The 14,270-nt window shown below is 40.9% G+C and overlaps 1 protein-coding gene across 2 annotated transcripts in view; it reads left to right on the plus strand.

Moving 5' to 3' along the window:
* Nucleotides 1-14,270, plus strand: part of PCDH15 (protocadherin related 15) — a 643,190-nt gene that overhangs the window by 580,215 nt on the left and 48,705 nt on the right. For both annotated transcript variants that reach the window (XM_042818673.1, XM_042818671.1), the window contains exon 29: nucleotides 463-590. In XM_042818673.1, the coding sequence (XP_042674607.1) occupies nucleotides 463-590 (128 nt within the window). The remainder of the gene's footprint in view (nucleotides 1-462; nucleotides 591-14,270) is intronic.

A 14,270-nucleotide genomic window follows, 5' to 3' on the forward strand; every position in this document is an offset into this window, starting at 1 on the left:
GGGAAAAAGGCAAGCTTTTCTTTATAGCTTAGTTATTAGTATACGTTGCATGTTCATTACCTCTTTATAATGCTTGTGAGAATTTAATGTGACCAGATCTGTGTTACTGAAGTATGCTGTTCTGTCTTCTGCTTCTCTATTCTAATCCCTTGTGGTTTGCTTTCTGAAGCCTTCTGCCTACGTGCAAATTCATACAGCCGTAGTAGCAAAATGCAGGTGTACACTTATTTTCTGTAAGAAAAGAATGGCAAAGGTGGGAGGAAAAGCATGAAACTCCTTGACCTCCTTCAAACTCATGTTTTTAATACCAGATGTGTTATCATTTCTGAAATGTTTATTTCTATAGTGTCATCTGTGCACATTTTTCACAGGATCCACTTGGGCTGTAAACATTTAAGCTCCAATAGGTGTTAAAGATTGACTGCCTAATGGTCTAGCTAAGCTATTCTTTCCCTGTTTTAGGTAATACAGCCAAAGTGTTCATTGAAGTGAAGGATGAAAACGATCATGCGCCTGTTTTTACCAAAAAAATGTACATTGGAGGAGTGTCTGAAGATGCTAAGATGTTTTCTTCTGTGCTTAAAGTTAAGGTAAGTCTGCAGTTGTCACATTAATATTCACTTGCAGTAGAAAAATACTTACGTGGTTCTTCTAAGCCTATTTGAATTGAAGCCACTAATTTCCTTATGATTAGTTTTTATAAACAAGTATGGTGAACACAAATGGGTAATTACTTTCGTAGAGTCAGTGTTTGATGATAGTTGCAAGTGTGATGGTCTCCATGTGTGTATGATATAGGTGTGCTGGCCTTGTATTCCAGCAGCCATTGATGCATGGCTGATTTGGAGATTCATGCTGAATCTGCATGGTCAGCAGTTGAAGATTTCTAGCTATCATTTTATGTATGTTATTGTTTAGGTGATTCTTTTGTGTTGGAAAACTGGGGAAGTACTCTCAGGTCTGTGCACTCTGACACAACTTCTGGGTAAGATGGATTATTTATAGTTAAAAAGCAAACAATGAAATAAGAAATTTCAAGGAAAGATATCTGAAAATAAGAAGATTTCTGGAATATAATTAGCCTCCAGCAGAAAAGCTAGCTTAGAATAAAAGCTGGGGTGTTTTTTTTTTTTTTTTTTTTTTTTTTTATTCTCTTAAAAATGCTTTGTGGTGCAGTCTTTAGTGCTGGAGGCAGGTTGGGTTGCTGGGACTTTCCAGCTCAGCTTGTTTCCTTTGCCTTTATTTTGTTACCTCAGCAGGCCTCCTGCATCTTTTTCACTTTGTTAGTGGAATATTTTTCAAGTTGCTGATTCTAGCTTATGCATGAGAGGGCACAGATATATGACCCACTCAGATTTTTATGTTGACCTCAAAGTGTACTCAGAGCACTGGGAATAAAACAGAGAATATCACAGCTTGTCAAAGTTGTCCACTGCTTTATTTGTTCTGTGGCAGTCCTCCCCAAAGCCAATCCAGGGGCAGCAGAGAAGTGGGATATGGTTAAACATTGATTATTGGATAGAAGAGCACCAAAAAATTTTCCTACGTTGTGATGTAGTTCAGAGGACTTTTTTTGTTTGTTTATGTTTACTCATTTATTTTACATAAATTCTTTTCTCAGGCTATTTTAGGCTCCAGAATTTCCATGTTAGTCTTTTCTAGAAATGCACACAGCAGCCCAAGCAAACAGCTGGAAATTTTTACTGAAATTCACTTGGAATCTTTATGGTGCATAAATCTGCCCTATGGCCATCTTCCCAGCGTCTTCTGCAGGCAAAAATAGCACTTAAGATTGCAGCAGGTAGGGGCAGCAAGAATGCTGCTGCTCAGGGGCAGCTGGAGATGTTGCCTGCTGGAAGGACCTGTTCCCAACCTGTGAGTCATTTGGTGGACTGAATCGGGTAGGATCCCATGACAAATCCAGGTAGGTGCAACTTCCCTCATAGTGGACCAAGGATGACGTTGAGTGGTTGAAAAAAAATGTGGCAATATTCAGTGATTGGGAAGATTTGGGGAAGGGTTATGTGAGAGGAGATTCCGGACGTGCACTGGTAACTGGGAAGGAGTGTTGAAAAGGTCTGTTTCTGTGCTACCGCTTCACTGACTTGAAAATTCAATTCAGATGTCATAAAGAAAACCAACATCTAGCATATGCAGTGCCTTTGTTTATTTGAAGTTATTTTCCTGTAAATAAAGAAATAACAGAGTGAATCGAAAGACAGTGCTGTATATTGGAAATAATGCATTCAGGAAAAAGATTTGGAAAAACCTGTATACATGAATTTCTTTTCCTCCATCTTCAGTGTTGAACTTTCAAGGTTCACCAGGTTTCTGCTCTGTGTAAAATCATTAGCCAGGTGTCAGTGTGATTCAATGAAAAGAAAAGTGCAGATGACCAAACTAAAGGAGTGGAGGTAGAATTGCTGTTAGGGTGATCTGAGGGTCGTGTAGGGGTAATAGTTTTGTTAGTATCTTTTTTTCCCCAGACATTTTGCTAGTTGTTGCTTCTAGCCATGAACCTTAATTAGAAACTCTGGTGTACTCAACCATATGAAATAGAAAACTGTGTCAAATATATAAACTTCAGAAGTAGTGAAGATGCAATTCTACACAAAGATATTGGAGTAGACAAAGAATGCTGAATAGCAAAGTTATTTCTCTAAAGGAGCATTTTGTGGATGAAAAAATGAAATGTAAGGAACAAATTTAAAAGTGTAGTATGAGTTTATTATACAAAATGAGAACAGAATGTGAAATCCTACCTGTTACTGTTCCTAGCTCTTCATATTCATATTCATATTCATATTCCTGCTTACCAGCAAAGGAGGTAAGAAATGCATGAAACAGAGCAGGAGTACGGGTAAGGGATATTCAGGCAAAAAGAGGGAAATCTGCTTTTACCTGTCAGAAACATGTAACTTGGAAAAGGTGGCCAGAGAACAGAAAAGGATGATCAGGGAAATGCAGGAGTGAAGTTACTGCTGTACATCTTTAACCTGCTCTGGTTAAAATTTCTAACAGAAATCTCCCTGACTTTGCTCAAAGGCAAATACAGAGCAGGTCGTAAGACAGAAGTTGTTATTAGTGGATGGCAGCAAAGACAACTGTATGTTTTACTGAAGTAAAATTAGAAACAGTTAAAAAGTGCTTGTAGCAGAAAACCAGGCTGTAATTTACTGTTCTAGCACAAGTGTTTGCAGCAGTTGGTGCTAGCTGGCTTATTTCCTGTCCTCTAAATTAAAAAGTAAATGCTCTGTTATTTAAATACAATGCCCATTCCAATTAGAATGTTAAGAAGTATTAACTAAATGAATGTGTGTTCTTGAGTTCAGGTGATTAGAACTAAATGAGTAGTTTTCTAAGCTGAAATTTTAAGAAAATTAATGAAGTACAGTAGAAATTACTCAGGTTTCCATCTTAAATGGGAAACTGGGCTCCTAGGAAATACCACCTCTCCAAAAGAATGGTCGGGCATTGGAATGGGATGCCCAGGGAGGAGCCACCAACACCAGTGGAGTCACTGACCATGGAGGTGTTCGAGGAACATTGTGTTGAGGGACACGGTTTAGTGAGAACTATTGGTGATAGGTGGACACTTAGACTGGATGATGTTGGAGGTCTTCTCCAACCTTGGTGATTCTGTGATTTACTTTTATCTTCTGCAATCACTAAAACTTGCTAATTTTTTAATGACATCTGAGTTGTTGTAAAAATAAAGTATTTACTCTGTATATTCTCAGCATATTCTCGTTCTTTTGTCGCTGATGATTTTAGTCATCTTCAGGCATAGCTTTGTCTAGCAGCAAAGCAAAATGTGAATCTACTCAGTATATATGACTGAAACCATTGTTACTGGGACATGGTGGACCAACATTTCTAAATTATGAAGAGCCGTCTTATTTGTCTAGAGAGGTAATTGAAGCCCTGTTGCTAGAGACATTCAGCGTAAGTCTGATCAGGGCTCTGAGCTCCTGATACAGCTATAGGTGTCCCTGTTCATTGCAGGGGAGTTGGACCAGATAGCCTTTAAAGATCCCTTCCAGCTTGAACACTTCTGTGATTCTGCAGTGCCATGCAGTGTTGTGTACCAATATGTGACACTTCCTGTATAGCAAGACTCAGGCTTGCCATGTTTTCCCCTGTACTTTAGTGAAGTAGCAGTAAAAGGTAGGTACTAAATGAGTACAGGTGGCATTAACTTCTGAATTGCTTTCTTATTTCCCCTTCATTATTGTGAGGGAAGGAGAGAGTATTTATTTACAGTTAAATGATTGTTGTTAACAAAAATGGATGGAACCTAAATTGTATTCATTGTATTAAACTATATATATATATATATATATATATATATATATATTTGAGGTACATCAGGGTCTCTGTTAATTATCTCTCGGCTTCTCTTGTTTCTCTCCTGATTTTTATCTGACATTGATGGATTTGGCTTGAAAAGCTGAAGGACTTCTGAGAGTAGTGGATGATGCAGCTACTAGGTCAGCCCTTTTGAAGTCCTCCTTTTCCTTGTCATTGGATGTGTTTGTTTGATACCAACTCTTACTTATCGCTGTCTAACAGCCCTGATTTTGTATCCCTCTGTATGAATCTCTGTGCTCTAAATAACCCAAATGAGTTCCTGCTTCTGTGGATGGGTCTGACGTAAGTCAGAGCATTGTTTTGTACCAGGACTTTTGTTGTGCTGCCAGCCTGTAGAGGCACTTGTCAAGGTTTGGCTCTCTCAGTGAAGTGGGATACTTGAAAAATTGTACAAGGGAGGGAATAAATCAGAGCCTGTAAAGCAGAGGGGTATATTAAAAGAGAAAGGAGTACAGCCCAATCCTATAGTGAGAGAGTGAGAAGAAAAAATAATTCTTGATCAGAGGTTGAGCTATGAATCCATCTTCTGCTTTCACATTAAAAAAAAAAGTATGCAACTCATGTTAACTGTGGCATATTTCTCATTGCTGTGCAACTCCCTAACTGTGCAACTTCTATGTGCTCTGAAGGTCATGGAGAGACATGTTTAAACTAATTCCCAATGCACAAGCACCTAGATTTAGCTTCTTGTATCAAGTGTTAATAAAAGGACAAAGATCTTCTCTTGAGGGGACTGACTTGACCCAGTACAAGTGAGCAAGGGCTGGCAACCATTTGGCACTCTGTGTGATTGCCGTGTAGCACATGAGGAGTGGTTGAGGGAGCTGGGATGGTTCAGTCTGAAGAAGAGGAGGCTCAGGGGAGGTTTCATCAATATCAGCCTGATAGGAGGTTGTGGGGAGGTGGTGGTTGGCCTCTGCTCCCAGGTTAACAGTGACAAGGCAAGAGGTTCCGGAGAAGACCTTAAGTTGAGCCGTGGGAGGTTCCAGTCGGATATTAGGAAAAATTTCTTCTCCAGAAGAGTGATAATGCATAGGAATGGGTTGCCTATGGAGGTGCTGGAGTCACCGTACCTGGAGGTGTTCAAGAAATGTGTAAATGTGGCAATGAGGTCCAAGTGGCATGATGGTCTTAGTGGTCTTTTCCAACCTTAATGATTCTGCAACATTCTTTCATTCTTTGTGCTGAAGCATCTTCGTGTTCATGGGCAATCAGAAGCGGTCATCTCTGACCTTAAAGCCACATGTGTTCCTTAGGTTTCTAGCTTCTCTCCTCCAAGTACTGGAAGTAACAAACACTGCAAGTTCTTTTCTTTTTATGGCTTTAACCATATGGCAGATATTCTTGCCTGGGCTGGTAAAATCACTGATGGCAAAAAGGGATGCATCTTCCCCAGAGCATATCACATTGTGCTGCAGTGCTGCAGCAGGCTGCAAGGCAGAAGCATTTAAATGGGAATGGAAATGAAGTACTCATTTTGTCCTAAGGAAAGCAATCCTCTCGCATACCTATTTTCATCACAAATGTAGCAAACCAGACAATGGATTTTTTTTATTTTTTTTTAAGAAAGAAAAGCAGACAAGAAACAGTTATTGCTGAGATAGGGGCACAGGAAAATACATGCAGTTAATGAATGATACGGAATGTAACAAAAGACTGTTAAGTATTGTTATCCTACAACCCTCTTTTTGTTGTTTATGTTTAAAAGCTGATCTCAAGCTCTGAGAAGAGTCTGTGACAAACAAGAATTCATTATGTCTATCAGCTAGTAAGGCATTTTAGTCCCTGCAAAATATTTCTTCCTTCCACTTCTACTGTATATTGTACCTGAGAGTGAGTGGCAGAAAGACTGACAATATATGAAGTCCATTGCTGTCCATTCTCCTTGTAGAAAATGCTGTGAACAGTTGATGTCACTTCAAGAAGACAGATTTTCCTTAATTTCAAAGCTATTCTAGAATATTTGGAAAAAACAATTGGTGGGTCAAATGTGAAATTTTGTTTCCTGACTCAAGCTGGGCTTTCAGAAATTGCTATTGAAATAATGTGTAATTCTTGAAATGAGTGTATGGCTATATGTTTATAGGAAGTTTTCAATAGGTATTTTTTTTAATAGGTACTTTTCAAGAGTATTTTTATACAGAATATACAACATATACTCAGGTGGGATGACAGCATTTGATCTGCCTTTGAGAAATGTGAACAAATTCTCACTGTTTCTGCTGTGGCACTGGGAAAATCCGATGTAGATTTTTTCTGTAGAAGCACTACAGAACTTTTGATCAGGAGGTGATCAGAAGGTGATGCTGAATCTTTGGTGAACTTTTTTGTTTTTTGTTTTAAATTTTACCTCCACTAGAGTAGCAGACTTCTGGCACTGCTAAATAGGGAGAACTCTGTGGACAACCAAGTATGAAAAAGGCCTTGCTGGAATTTTGCACCCCACAGTTTTCACTCTGACAGCATTTTAGTTTTAAATACAAATCAGGTTCTGCAAGAAGTAGTCATTTTCTTGGTTCAAAAACTGTTGCAGTCTTAACATCTCTAGCTCATAAAATGTTCTGTCAGCTGAACCTCCACTGATGACAGTCCCCACATGCTTCGACGCAGCTTGAAAGAAGATAGGATGTTTCATAGCAGACCAGGCATGTTGTTCCAGGAACTCAGACCCAAAAATGGCCATGAGCAGGGATTGCCACTGTCAGATTTTGCATATCCAGTGTAATTTTGGTGATCTTGTTTGAGTTCCTGGTACAGACCAGCACTTGCCAGAACTCCACATAGAGGTGTGTTATTTTGGAGAAGAGTTCTGCACTATTTATCATTGTCATCATTGATGTCACCTCAGTCATTCAGGATACTTCTGTTTTGTCATTCAATTTTCCCTGGTATTTCTAGGGGTCTGATGCTACTGAGAGCTGTAATGCTGTGGTGGCTATCTGGAGCAGATGGCTGTTGGGGAGGACCTTTCTCTGCTCCTCAGCTCTTTGTCTTGAGAACAGCAGTCAGGTTTGTTGCAAGAATCTTACAGATGCTATTTTATTTATATTCAAGTTAAAGGCGGGCGTTAACTACATCATAGTAAGGTAACAAGCCATAGTCTGGTTTTCCTGTATCTACCTTGATCTTTTGCCTCTGAAGATCAGAGCTTGGAATTTCATGTCAAGCCAAGTGCCAGGTAGTGATTTGATTTCTGCTATCATTTATCTATGCATTGGTTTCTGAGGAAATACTATGGCAGAAAGCCAGGACTCAGGTCAAAGCTGCCTGTGGCTTTAGTAGGTGGCTTGTGTGAGCAGCTCACTGCTCTGTTTTATGGAATCATAGAATCATAGAATGGTTTGGGTTGGAAGGGACCTTTAAGATCATGTAGTTCCAGCCCCCTGCTATACGCAGGGACACCTCCCTCTAGACCAGGCTGCTCACAGCCTCATCCAGACTGGCACTGAATGTTTTCAGGGACGGGGCATCCACAAATCTGTCTGGACAACCTAATCCAGTGTCTCACCACCCTCACAGTAAAGAATTTATTCCTAACACCTAGTCTAAATCTACCCTTTTCTAGTTTAAAACCATTTCCCCTCATCCTCTTGCTACCTGCCCTTATAAAAAGTCCCTTCCCCGCTTTCCTGTAGGTCCCCCTCAGCTACTAACCACGACTCCAGGTAATGATTAGGTGGGCAGTAAGGGAGGCTGCTGGCAATTCAGGTGTTTTCAGTTCTGGCTTCACAAAGTGTGCAATGTTGAGATGAGCATCAGAGGTAAAGAGAGCAGACCACACTAACAGGGTTGCGCTGGTAGCAAGCTCAGCCTGACAGAGCTGGAACAGCTTGCCAGGTGGGCAGCTCTCACCAGAGAGCTTCTGTGACACATTGCTGTCAGCCAGCAGCTCCTGCCTGCCAAGCAGTTGGAGCAGGTTGGTTTCAATTGGTTGCTGCTGATGGAACTGTCATGGAATCAGCAGAGGCACGGGTTAATAGCAGGAACTAGAGTGGCTGATGGTTCAATATTGAGATGGCTCCTGCAGCTAGATGTGATTTACAGGGTATTCCTGCTTCTGTTTGCCAGGACTGTAATTGAATTAGTCACGCATAACCATTGCAATGGCAAGGACTTGCCAACAGTCACTGTTTAGTGGCAGCTTAAGCTAGAATAATTTTCCTTCTTTTTCAAATAAGAGATAAAAGATAAAAAAGATGAGCAGAGAGAAATTACCTAGAGAGTATGAAATTGTGTATGGTTACCGCTACAGTATTAAGGAGGTTCAAGATAGGGTTAACAGCTGTGTTGGTGCTCCAAACCTTACGTCAAGGTGATTCCCACCCCAGCAAGACCTGCAGCAGCCTCTTCCAGCAGACGTCCAGGCCACGGTATGTAGGGAAGTGCCCCCAGCATTCTTCACACCCACGTACCCACATTTTTCCAGAGGAAACCAGAGGTGTGTGCAGAGCACTTTCTACTTAGGCTTTGTCCTGGGCCTCAGTGTCCTGCTGCCACTCTGCTGGTAGCACTCCACTTCTGCCTTGTTTGGACATATAACAAATTATTCCTGGCTACTTCTCTGTCTTTGTACAGTGTCACTGGCTCATTTTTTAGTACAATTTATATGAAATTACGGCAACCAGCTTTATTACCCTGTGCAAAACCTGCAGCATTCAAATTTTAAAAATGCAATTAATTCTTCTTCAGTAGTCCTTAACAATTACAATAGCCATTAATTTTTAATACAATTATTTATGTAAATCACTGTTGGCTAATTTTTTTCATAAATATACCACTGCTGAACATTTGTATGTTTAACTCCCGTTGTTAAATCATTCTCTAGTCTGTAGTTTATGCAAAATTTCTCCCCTCGTCAAAGTGCAATTCTTTTCCTACTGAAAAATATTATATTAAGCACCCCAGCCTGGGTACTGATGACACCACACAGAACCCAGTGAGTAACTCCGGGACTAAGAAAGAAGCTATGATGGGCCACATTCACACTAAAAAAAAAACATAAGAAGAGATGAGAACTAATACAGAGTACGTGATGTTACACACAAATTGATTTTAGAGACAATTAGGCCAATAAAGCATTGGATAAACACTTCTCTCATCATGAAAACAGTTACATATGTGACTAAGGCAAATGCTATGGATTGCTTCTCCCAGCTTTGTAAGGTGCAGCAGTTTTGCTGGCAGCAGTAATCGCTTCCTTTAATATATTCATTTGACTATAAAATCCTTTTAGAGCAGGATAATGTGTTGTCTTGCTCTAGATTTTCAGAAAGATTATATAGATAGTTTAAACAGGAAGCTTGATCTCAGAAAAAAAGCATCAAAAAGTCACTTCTAGGTAGAATTAATTTGGTTAGTGATCTGCTGTTTGAAGTATTCTAATTACTCTACATGAATATGATTTGTTTTTAACATCAGTGTCCTCTGAAAGCTGACGAATGCTGATGTGTCTAAAAAAAAAAAAGAAGAAGAATATGTTCAAATGGCACTTTCTAAGCAAGATTCTTTTCTTTGCATCTTAAAGGCCTTGTTTTTATTGCTAATAGCTCAGCAGGAAATGTAGAGCTGCGTTAAATACCATTTCTCTTGTAATGATAGCTGAGGCTGATTATTGCCTCTCAAATGTTCAAGCAGCTTCACACAGCTGCCTTTGCTAGCCTCCTCCTTTCCCCCAGAGCCTGGCAAGGATGCTCCACACATGGATGAGATCTTGAGTCATGGTTCATGGTTTGAAATGAGACCAAAGGGCTTAAGCAAAAAACCTTTGGTCCTCTACCATGACACTCATGGAGAACTTCTGGAGGAATGTATGACCTGGCCTGTGGCATCTCTAAATAATCCTAAAAACAAGATTCCCTCGTGAATGGCCTAATTCTAGTTTGTTCAAAAAATGCTGGCTGACCGCTGCCTTTCTTGTGTTTTAAGCCTGAGAGGTTCCTAGCTGCTCCTGCTTTGCCACTGTTGTTTTCATCTAAGTTTCTCCTCTGAGTGAGTACCAGACAGACTGCCTTTAGCCACGAACACCATCTTTCCAATCTGCTTTATGAAAATAAAACTAAAACCCATGCAGTCTTCAGGGAAATCACTAGCAGGAATTCGCTTTTCACCCTAATGATGTGTCATTAGCCTTTTCTTTTTAAGCTTTTTATTTTACAGGATTGATCTCTCTAGTTCTGTTTCTTGAAGCACATTTCAATGAGCATGTATCAGAGATCATAAATCTGATAAACTCAGTGAGGGTTGTTTTTGTTTTTCCTAAGTTATTCTTGAGTTTACAGGGTATTTTTGTACCAACAGTGTTTGTAGAAAAGGAAGCTTGCCAAAATAAATGCTGGTGAATCAAAGTGTCTGGAAGTGGCTGACATGACTTTTACAGATGTGGCTCCAATACGAAGCCGGCAGAGAGGGCTGATGCTGACAGGAGCTGGTGAAGTCTGAAACTCAGTTATATCCAGAAGGAACCCTGCTTTTACACTGACTGGCTCATATTTTCACATCAAACCTATTCTGTTTGTGCACCCCTCCTTGATATGCTGGGTGACATAGCTCCTTTATTTGTAAACGTGAGAGTATTTCAGCACATGCAGCAGCAAAGCTATATTGCACTGCATTTATTTTGTCCCAGGTGTTTCACAGGGTAACAGAAATTTAGCCATATTCTTTGAAAGCAGCTTTGAACCATTGCTTACTATTGCATCAAAGCAATTGATAAATGAATGTGTTAAATTCCTAGGTGTGGGTGTGTTGCACGCAGAGAAAGCCCTGGGCTTGCTTTGTTGCCTACATTTATTCATATTGGAACTCCAGTTATTTTCTACTGCTGCTCATAACTTCTTTTTTGATATTTCCTTTTTCCTCTGATGACAGAGGTAGGATGACTGGGCTGAGGCTAATGGGATGAAGTTCAACAAGACCAAGTGCCAGGTCCTGCAGTTTGGCCACAATAATCCCAGACAACAGTACAGGTTTGGGACAGGGTAGCAGGAAGACTGTACAGAGGAAACAGATCTGGGGGTACTGGTCAATGCTTGGCTGAACATGAGCCAGCAGTGTGCCCAGGTGGCCAAGAAGGCCAGTGGCATTCTGGCTTGTATCACAAATAGTGCAGCCAGCAGGAGCAAGGAAATGATGATCCTTCTTTACTCAGCCCTGGTAAGGCTGCACATTGAGTGTAGTGTTCAGTTTTGACTCCTTTTTGCAAGAAGGACATGGAGGCCCTGGAGTGTGTCCAGAAAAGGGCAACAAAACTGTTGAGGGGTCTGGAGCACAAGTATTAGTGGGGAGTGGCTGAGGGAGCTGCGATTGTTCAGTCTGGAGCAGAGGTGGCTCAGGAGAGGCCGTATTGCTCTCTATAACTCCCTGAAGAGAGGTTGTGGTGAGCTGGGGTTCCAGCCTCTGCTCCCAGGTAACAGCAATAGGACAAGAGGTGATGGCCCTAAGTTGTGCCAGGGAGGTGTCAAGTTGGATATCAGGGTAAATTTCTCTGAAAGAGTGTTCAGGTGCTGGAACGGGTGCCCAGGGAGGGGGGAGTCACTGTCCCTGGAGGTGTTCCAGAAACGTGTAATGTTGTACAGAGGGACATGAGTTAGGCAGGAAATATTGGTGGTAAGTAGACAGTTGGACTGGATGATTTTGGAGGTCTTTTCCTACTTTCATGACTCTCTGATTCTGTGAAGCAGTCTTCACAGTGGCAGATTCTGTGAGAGTGAGATCTAGCCCTGGGCAATTGAGACCGCTTTCTCTGTGAAACACAAAGTTTTCCCTGAATACCAATTTTACTTTTGCATGGACACCAGACAACAACTTCTTTGTGAAGAATTAGCTGCCTTGCCAGTTGCAATCTTTTGTTAGTTAAAATGTGATTATGAATCAGAATAATCCAAAGGGAGAGAAGATACTTGGTACGAGTCAGGATCTACTTTGAAGCATGTTTGCAGAGACAGCAGCAACACTTGCACATGCACATCTGCTGTGACATCTGGCCTCTGGCAGAGATCTGCTTCCCCTGATAAGAATAATATTACACTAACTTAAATCACACAGGTAATTTCCTGCAAAGAATGTGTCTCTAGATAATATGTTGGCTTACCAAACGTTTTACTATGAAAGCACTTGTGTTGGCAGTGTTCATTCCATCTGAAAAAGTCTCAGTGTTCACTCTGTCAGCACATGCAGTGATTTTGTGTAGTAGCCAAGCTGTACAGAGCAAAATCTTTCCTCAGATTAGATTGCCTTCTATTTTTGGGGGTCAAAGTTACAAAGTATACTAGAATATCAAAGCTGCTTTTGTTGGGGTACAGGGAGGAATTTGCTGTGTAGTGCCATGCTGTTTCCAAAAGAGAGAAGTTGTGCTGGTCCTAAAGTGACATGAGATCGACCAAACCTAGGGAACGTTGAAAAATAAACACCCCTCATGGCTTTTTAAATGGAAATATTAGAAGATTTGAGCCTGAGGGTGCTAACAGAGCATGTAAAATGAATGGTCCTGGGCTATTGTGGTTTTTCCTTCCCAGCTTAGTGCTACTGAGCAGATGGCAAATTCAACTGTTTCCAATCAGCTGCTGGCATTTAAAATAGCTTTCAGAACAAGACAACTTTTGCTGGTAGGAATTTACAGATTGTTTAATGATTTTAGTTCGGAAGCCACATCTGCCATTGTACTGGTTTTGAGGCATTTCTGCTTTGTGATTTAAAGACTGTTAAGCCAGCAAGTTTGTCATAGCTATTAGCTTTTCTCTCTTTTCTTTTATTTCTCCCTTTATTTCTTCATCATTGTGCTCATTCCCAGAGTTACCTGCCTCTTACTCTTTGAAACTTGTGGACTTCAGCCTGACTTTGCTACAGAGATCCTCAGAAATCCAGGTTCTTGCATCTCCCAGCATATCCTCCCCAGACTTTCCCTCCTTAACAGTCCTCTTCCCACGGCATTTTTCACTTAGAGTATTCAGCTCATATATTTTCATCTCTTGCCTTCCAGACACCCAGACTGACAAGGCTTTGGCAATTACATCCAAGTCATAGAATCATACAGTTATCAAGGTTGAAAAAGACCTCTAAGATCATCTAGTCCAACCATCCACCTACCACTAATATCAAGTCCTGCAAATTTCCACACTTGAGCTGAAAGGACTATTCCCTCCCACTCCTTTCAAGGTGAAGAACAACCAAAACCAAGTGCCTTTCTGCTTCCTCTGTGTTTTAAGGCAATGGACCAGATTTTGATGTGTAAAAGCACTTTTTGTCAGAAGCAAAGCAGCTGTGCCCATCATCTCGATAGTGCTGTAATCAGTGAAATTACACAGTAGGACTGTTAGTGACCTTGAGGTAAATATCCTCAGCGGTAGCTCCCAGGGCAGTGTATTCCAGCTGATACCTGGCTGCATAACTTGCTTTTGTGGGGGAGCTAAGAGCAGCCCCGCAGCTGCTCCTTCCCCTCTGTGTAGAGAAAGATAAGGGCTGGAGGCTGCATGGGGTGATGCTGGCCAAGCTCCATTGCTATGAGTATGCCTGTGCTCAGCTGCAAGAGCACAGGGTTTGGCATGGTGACTCCTGAGATTATACATATTTGTCAGTTCTCAACTACAGCAGAATTTGGGAGACATCTGTATTTCCTGCACATAACAAGAGGAAGATATACTGCTATGATATTAAGTATTGCTCTTTCTCTTCTTTGACAGTCATAACGCAACTCTTGAAGCATCATATATCTCTTCCTAATGAAGTGTCAAAAATATTTACCTTCAGGACAAATTAGAAGAATAGCAAACATCCTTACTCCGTATTAAGGAAGTTGGTACATGGATGTCAGCAGCTCACAAGCTCTCTCTGGTGGTCCCTCACAGCTGAACAGTGCTCAGAGTCATCGTTAGGTTTGATCTAAGCAGAAGTAGTGGTTTAAA

The sequence above is a fragment of the Centrocercus urophasianus genome, unplaced genomic scaffold (assembly GCF_019232065.1).
Source record: "Centrocercus urophasianus isolate 14NV4802_14NV808 unplaced genomic scaffold, USGS_Curo_1.0 seq_17, whole genome shotgun sequence".
NCBI classification, from domain to species: Eukaryota; Metazoa; Chordata; class Aves; order Galliformes; family Phasianidae; genus Centrocercus; species Centrocercus urophasianus.